The 8,415-nt window shown below is 34.8% G+C and overlaps 1 protein-coding gene across 1 annotated transcript in view; it reads left to right on the top strand.

Annotated features, from left to right (window-relative positions):
* The first annotated feature begins 756 nt into the window (after window positions 1-756).
* The window catches only part of LOC139698931 (uncharacterized), a 30,112-nt gene continuing 22,453 nt past the window's right edge, over window positions 757-8,415 (top strand). Inside the window, exons 1-4 of the mRNA XM_071597885.1 lie at window positions 757-990; window positions 1,090-1,194; window positions 1,281-1,325; window positions 2,325-2,432. Of these exons, the coding sequence (XP_071453986.1) occupies window positions 832-990; window positions 1,090-1,194; window positions 1,281-1,325; window positions 2,325-2,432 (417 nt within the window). The 5' untranslated portion in view covers window positions 757-831. The remainder of the gene's footprint in view (window positions 991-1,089; window positions 1,195-1,280; window positions 1,326-2,324; window positions 2,433-8,415) is intronic.

Below are 8,415 nucleotides of genomic sequence, written 5' to 3'. Positions count from 1 at the left end.
ACTTTTACGCGAATTTCATTCACATATGGCGCGATTGGCGACTCTTGGGTTCGGGAATCATTTTACCCCATGCGTTTACATGTATTCTATGACTAACTTGCCACGAAAATATATGACATAAAAATTCGCGGAGGAAATGGATGACAAAATAAATTTAATATGTTTCTTAGAGTAAATGGAGGAATGGGGCTTATTTTTATGGGAATAAATTTACGATAACCATTTCTGAGCAGGATAAGTCCAAAAAGTCTGATTTTAGTGTCTTTCACGAAACTTCCTTTCACTACCTTGATAGTCAGCGGGCAGTTAGATAGTGAATGCTAGTAGTCCGAATATTTTTCAATGAATGCCAGCGAGCTGTTTTTATAAAATGTCTCAGAGGTATTTTCTGTGTGAAAGAAAATAAACTAATGCTGAAATGAATAATTCTACCCGCCGAACCCAAGAAAATTTAAGGCTTGGCAATATGCAATGGAATCAAGGTGCTTTTATTTATTCAGCAAGATTTCGGGGAAATACAGGATCTCGTCTGTGACTACACGGACTTATAAAACTGAATATTGCCTCATATATTAATAACGTTATACGAACATTTAAATCTGGAACCAATCCAGTCTAGATAGTTCCTTCATTTTGCCAAAAAAGGCGCTTATGCCTTCCATCATGGCCGAAAGCGTTATGAATAAACATGTGATGTGGGATTTTAGCATATCTAAGTTTTTCACAGTCGAACAAGTCATACATGGAAGTAATTGAGCGATTTATAAACCCAAACAATCATTTTCCCCGATTCCATATGTATGTATGTAAGCGTCGTATTTATTCTACAAAATGCCTACTGTTTGCTGTGCTATCGGATGTAAACATGTAAGCGGGAACGGTTTGTGCCATTTAAAGCGATTTCCTAATGATGAAGAAAGGGCTGTGATTTGGGCTGAAAATGTCAGAGGAAGTACATGGCTTAGGAAAGGCTGGGAGCTGTTGTGCGATGTAAGTCTTGTCGGTTCTCCCGTAGAAGTGTAATGGGATGGTAGTTTTGTCCTGAAAATAATTATTACTGAAAACAAACCAATGGTTTTTCAAAATTAGTGTCACTTCGAGAGCTCACAGTTCGAAAAGATTAGAGAAGATGGAGCTAAAAAGCTGAAGCGCAATGCTATTCCTACGTTATTCCCCACGCACACCCTTCCTTTGGTTTGTATATCATAACATGTAGATACTCGCAGAATGGCCTGTTGAAATTTCAGTTAGTTTAGTTACTCATGTTTTTTTATTTATAGGGTAACACCACTACTGGCCAATCGGAAAATTCTCCCGAATTCGAGGTAGGTGAATCTTTTCTCGTTTCCAATGCATTTTATCGTGGCAGTAGGCCCAGATGTTTTTAATATGAACATTTGAACTATAATCATAGTTAGCATGACTTTGAGTGATATTATAGTTATGAGCATATCATGTAGATCTTTTGGCTCATTAGCTCAGTAGATCATCCGCCTGGCGAGTGCAAGTCCCAGGGTTCGGGTCCAGGATGTGTAATTTTTTCCCGATGGAATTATCTTTTCCCCTCTGTTCGTCCCATGTGTAGTTGCTGTACTGTTTTCCTACTCCGACTACCATGTTTTTGTTATTATTCCGTTAAGAATAATCAGCATTTTAACTTATGTACTAATTCTGGCAAAGGTTTTGTCCTTTTTACTCATTAAGTAATTTTTGACTCCTAGGTCAGAGAAAATATTGAAAAATTTCCATTTCTATGACTTTTGCGATGTGGCATTCTAAATTTTTAATTGCCTCAGGATTCAGCTGATTACCTATTAGACTATAGATCATTTGATTCTGGAAATAACAATCTCATTTGCATTCATTCAGTGTTTAATTAAAAGCATCAAGGTTTGTGTCTTGGAATTCATTTATTATATTTTTAAACCAAAATCAATATTTGAACCTTCAAATTTTCAATTTCTCACACTTTCATAATATTTTCTACCATGCTTAAAGTTATTTGCTGTGTATTGTTACGGATGTCTTTGTTTGGGTTTTTATCAAGGAATTTCTCTTCTTGTATGTTTCGATTGAAAAGTATCTGTTGTGTTCTTCATTTCCACATACCAATGACCTTTGGGTTGAGCAGTAGGGACTACTATGAAATGTGACAGGAAGGAATGCCTTTTCTTCTTATACTTCACATCTTTCATATAAAAGCGTTCCTGTTTTGATGCCCTAATCTACTGAGTAATTTTAATCCTTGAAAGTAACTATGGTACGATTTTCTTAATTATATGATATAATACTTCTTTGTGTGTATTTTGCTCCTTCAACAACAGTGCCCATTTGAACCCTATGACCTGGGGCCATTAGGTGATGTGGGGATTCAGCAAATGCCAGACGATGTGCCATTATTATTTTCTGAGGAAGAGGATTTCTTTCAACAGGTATTGTTTCTTTTTTGTTGGTTTTGGGTAGTCACCAAATAGTGCATCACAATATATTTTAGTGAGATATAGAGAGTTGAAAAATTTAATGGAAATTTTCCGAGAAACTCTTTATGTCCAATGAATTGACCAACTACCCATCAAGAGAATTGTTTTAGCGACATATTGTTGGAACTTTTTGTGGACTTCAATAGGTAATATCAATTCCTGAAATCTCTACTATCATTAAAATTTTAGTAGTTTGAAGAATATAGTTTGTTGGTTCCCTTCTTTTGCATATTCTTTCATTGTTCCTTTTGACCGACCATTTTTTATATCAAATTTTCAAGTTTAATCAATTTTTTGAAGGAATTAACTTGTGTTTACATTTATGGAGCATATGAAGCCATTCCCCGTAACCCAAGTTTTCCTCATATGTGTATATTCCTAATGATTATGTCATGGGAAACCTTGGCATAAAGATATATTGGCTCTGAATGAGTTTAATCTGTGTTTGAGAACCAGATTTCAGCTTCCAGAAGAAATATTGCAAATAAGTTATATCAAATTAAAATTGCAGTAAATGGTTTACTATGGCTTTTGTTAGCAGCACTTATTCAATTTTGGAAATGTTCACATGTTTGTGAATAGTGAACTGTGGGAGCAGCTGTGTTGGCCACACAATGAGAATAACCTGGATCAAATGATCCTGTGTTTGCCACATTCTCGCAAGTGGACACTTATTGATTGCTCTACCACTTTATCGAAACATAAAGTTTCCCACTTCCCTTGGTACAGAAAGTTTACCATCAGCATGTAATGCCTTTGAGGTTACCCTACCTAATTAATATTCTGTGGTATTTTCACGATCAACTCCTGCCCCTTATTCAACAAAGTAATCACCAATTTTAAGGAATGTAGCTCTGACCGAATATTTGTATGCGTGGTCTTTCCCATTAATACGAGAACTGAGACCATAAAAACTTTATTTTGCAAAATTTAGTCTACATCGATATTGCCCCCTTCAAAGTACTATCCATTCGTTGCTATACATTTGTACCATATTCTTTTCCAATGTGTAAAGCACCCTTGAAAGTCCTCTGCAGTTAGGCTTCTTAGTTGTCTCGTCATTTATTGCTTTGTTGTGTCCCACATCTTCCCAGTGATGTCCTGTCATCATATTTTTGCATTTTGGGTTTAGGAAAAAGTCGCAGGGGGCGAGATCTGGTGAATAAGGAGTATAATCAAGGGTGGTTATTGAATTTTTTGCCAGAAGCTGGCTAACAATCAATGCTGAATGTGCAGATGCATTATCATAGTGAAGGATCATCATGTTCAGTTAAAGTAGTGTGAACTGTTGATTTTCCTAAATTCAGTTCATCAGCTATCATTTGGACAGTTTTTCGACGATCGGTAAGGACAAGGGACTGAACACGATCAATGTTGTCATCAAGACAGGTGGTTGAAGTTCGTCCCGGCCTTGCATCATCCGTGGCATCTTGTCAGCTATCTTTAAAACGCGTAATCCAATTGAAAATGGAGGTTTTCTTTAGAGCATTATCACTGTAAATAGCTGTCAACATTTCAGTAATTTCTTGATACTTTTACTGCACTTAACCAAAAAACTTGATGTTGATTCATTGTTCCATGATTATGTCAATTTCCATTTTCGACAAACAGTAAAAACAAGGACAACAGAAACTAACGTTACTGGCACCATACGCACAGTTTGACGATCCACTTAGCACAAACAGCTCATTGAGTCTCAGACAATCAGCGCTGCTTGTGGGCAGGACTATGCATAGTCTGTGTCATGGCCACCAGATTGCACCAGTTCACACATTTATTGTACAGACTACGTATTCTTGATATTTCAGGTCCAAAACTAAGATAAAAAAATGCCATGATGTTGTATATATTTAAAAAAACTACAGCCTTCAATCTGAATAACAGGTTCATTATATTTCATATTTGTCAATTTATTTAACAATTCAGTATCTCCTATTGAAATCTACTAGTTAATTATAAAGGTTTCCATTACAATGAAATGATAACCCATTCATTTTCATACTGAATTGTGTTGTCTTTTTATTATAACAGAAATCAATTATTTTGAGGGAGTTTTGGCATGATAGAGAGTGATTTGGAACATTCTAGAAAATATTGCATGGCTAACAGGAGATGACTTATTCTGTTCACCTGCCTCAAATTTTAATTAATCAGCATTTGGAAATGTACAATATTTAGGCAATGGTAATGCTCCTAATATTGAGTAGCTTGTTATTGTTTTACAGTAAATGTTGAATTATGGTATTTTATTGCTCAGTCAAATGTGCTCATCTTATGTGAAATTTTAATTGATATTTTTATTTCGGATTTTATTTTTCCCAAACTGTAATCTGAGTTTATTTTTGGTCCCTTTTGGCTATCCTTTCAGTTTTTACTAATTGTTGATTTTGAGTTATGCTATGTATTTTCTCAATGTCAGTCAGCCTATGCACAATTAACAAATTAAGCACCTGTGATAATGATGCTTTGAGGTAATTTCTAAATTAAGTGTCTATCTAAACCCACCATTAATCAACCACCAACAACACAATATTTTCAATATCCCCATCAAATAGTTTTCATGATCTGGATGACATGCTTTTGAGTTTCTTACTACTTGAAATTGCATGTATTAATGGAATTTAAAGAGTTATTCAACTGTGAGAAGATCAAAAGATTTGCATTTAAATGATTCAATAATCACAGCAAACTTATGTACTACATAATTTATAATGGGTTCCATGAATCTCTTAGTTTGAAGAATGGTAAATTGATGAATGTCAGGAACAAGTCTGCAAAGAAAGAGTCGCATCACTGGTAATTAACTGAACTGTTATAATAAGACTTAATGTATCCCTCAAGAAATGATAATTATCAATGATCATCAAAACAAAATGTCCCCTTTAGAATTTCCTTTCATTTGGATATTTAAATCTTTCACTCGTATTCATTCCTACAGTAGTAACTGTGCTGTGCCATAATAGTTACATGCCTACGACTATATAATTTACATTACATTAGTAACATACGTAAGTACCAACATAGTGTCACAACAAATCAAATATACGGAAAACAAAATTTGCGATACTTTTTGAACAGACCTCATACATTGGAAATTTTTTCGTCCTAAGATTGTGTCACTAAGTTGAAATTTTCATTTCTTGCCATTTTCACAACTTGCCATCTACTATCATAATGCAGAGTGCTCTAGGTTTCCTGTGATGTAAGTCCGAACAAATTTGCCAAAACAATCGACTCTTAGAATCCTAACTGATTTTCAAACTAAATTTTCTGAGTAAAATGTTTCTTTCAGTGTTTGTTTGAATTCTGTCGAGACCTCACAGCTGAGCAGACAAATGCTTACAGCAACATACCACATTACCATGTGCCAGTATTGCCATAGTGATTTAATCATGTAACTGCTCATAGTGCAGATTTGTCCCATTTTAAAAAGCCACTTATGGTTTCATCTGCTTACATTTCTCCCCAGCTAATCTAAAGGATTCCATAGTGCCATCAGTTATTTTTTGATCTAGGTATTCAGTTAGGCTCAACTTTTATTTATTATTATTACTTTTTATTTGCCCAGAGATCACAATACAAAAATACCAGGTGGGTGAAGTATGTACATGATATAAGGCACGTCAATGAGGAGCAAAGACACAGGCTCAGTTAAGATACATAAAAGAATAGATGCTCATAGTTACATAAGTGTTTGGTACAAACCCATGAACATCGGCTGTAACATGCACATACAATATCAAATTCAGAAAAATCATTGATCACAAACATGAATCAGACCATTACCATTGCTAGAAACTAAAACTATGAACTTACTGGTCGGGAATATTGTTGAGATATTCATCAACCGAGTAAAACATATTGCGTTGTAGATATCTTTTTAGTTTATGCCTGAATACGGCAGTTCCCTGTGTATCCTTGATACTTTTGGGTAGTTTGTTAAATAATCTGATGCCCATTTCATTGGGTCCTAATTTCAATGCTTTAGTTCTTATATTCCCATAATGGAAGTCATTCCTGCCTCTGGTGTAATGATGATGATAGGCAGAGTTAAGAGAATGGTTGCCGATGTTATTTTTTATATATAGAATTAAAAACATAATGTAGATGCATGGGAGTGGTAGCAAATTTAATTCATGGAAAATAGGCCTTGATGGAGCATTGTAAGGTTTCCTGGCGATGATTCTAATAGCTTTCTTTTGCATTTTAAAGATGTTTTGAGAAATAGCAGCTGATCCCCATAATATTATACTGTAGGTTATATTTGAGTAAATTTCCCCATAGTACAAATTGAGTAGTACAGTTTTACTTGTAGTTTCATACAGGTGTCTTAATAAGTAGCAAGTTGAACTGAGCTTGTGTTGGAGGGCTTTTACATGAGTATCCCAAGAAATATTTGCACATAGAGAAATACCTAGAAATTTGCATTCTGTCACACGCTCAATTGATAGGTCATTGATTTTTACCAGCAGATCATCTGATATGTTCTTATTGTGTGTAAAGTTTACTATTTTACTTTTATTTACATTTAAGTCTAGAAGGTTGTCTGTACACCACTTGTTTATAGCAAGTGTGACAGACTTAGCTTTTTCCACAAGGCTGGGATATGTTTGTGTTGATATTATTATATTAGTGTCGTCAGCGTACAACACTGGTATTATTCCATCATTATTTGGTAAGCAGTTAGGTAGGTCATTGATGTAAATCAGAAAGAGGAGTGGCCCAAGGGTTGAGCCTTGTGGAACACCTTTGTTAACTTGGTATGCTTCGGATGAATATTTTGACCCATCAACTGATAACACTACTTTTTGAGTGCGATTATGAATAAAGGACTTCAACCAGTTTAAAGGACTTCCTCTAATTCCTATTCTATTGAGTTTAATTAGTAGTCTATTGTGGTTTACATTATCAAAAGCCTTTGACAAGTCAAAAAAAATTCCAAGAGTTTTGCGTTTAGCATCTAATGAATTAAGTATGCTGTCGATTGCCTGACATATGGCAGTTGTGGTAGACCTTTCCGATCTAAATCCATGCTGAGAATTAGAAAGTAGGAAGTTTTTTTCGAGATAAGATGCTATTTGCATATACATGGCTTTTTCGAATATTTTAGCAAATGTATTTTGGACGGCTATTGGTCTGTAGTTATTCAAATCATTTACACAGCCATGGTTTTTATAAATGGGCACTACTTTTGATTCTTTTAATTGGGATGGGAAAATCCCTTGTATCAAAGATTCATTAATTAAAAATAAAAGGGGTGCTTTTATGGCTTCAAAACAATGATGAACAACTTTACCAGGAATTTCATCTGGGCCAGTACTGGATTTGTTTCTGAGTGAGGAGACAATAGTTTTTAGATTGGTTTCAGAACAGGGCTTGGCAAACATTGACGATGGTGCATTTGCTAAAAGCACATTGGCTGGAGAAGTAGTTAGGCAAGGAGCTGATACGTAGTATTTGTTAAATTTATTAGCTAGAGATGAATAGCTAATGGCAGTGTTATTTTCAGGGTTACAAAGTTTTGGGAGAGTGAGTTGTGGATTTTTCTTACCTCTACAGTCATTAATTATTTCCCATGCAGTTTTGGACTTGTTATTGGAATTAAGTAACTTATTATCATTATAGGTTCTTTTCGTGGTAGAAATCAGTTTACGGTAATACTTTTGAAATTCCTTATAGAGTAACCTTTGTTCATGATTTTTTGAACTTTTACTGGAGATAGCAAGTTTTTTAAGGATAGTTGAGTAATAACGGATCTCATCAGTTAGCCATGGCTTACATTTAGTTCTATGAAATATTTTATGATGTGTTACTGGGAAACACATTTCAAAATTGTGTTTGAAAATTGAATAAAAGTAATTGAAACCTTCGTCTACTGACTTAAGGTCATAGACATTGTCCCAGTTTTGGGACTGAAGAAGGAGCAGAAAATGCT

This window comes from Hetaerina americana, unplaced genomic scaffold, assembly GCF_022747635.1.
Source record: "Hetaerina americana unplaced genomic scaffold, ioHetAmer1.1.p SCAF_9, whole genome shotgun sequence".
In the NCBI taxonomy this organism is placed as follows: Eukaryota; Metazoa; Arthropoda; class Insecta; order Odonata; family Calopterygidae; genus Hetaerina; species Hetaerina americana.
The sequence above is the reverse complement of the archived record's forward strand: the minus strand, read 5'-3'. Positions and strand labels throughout refer to the sequence as shown.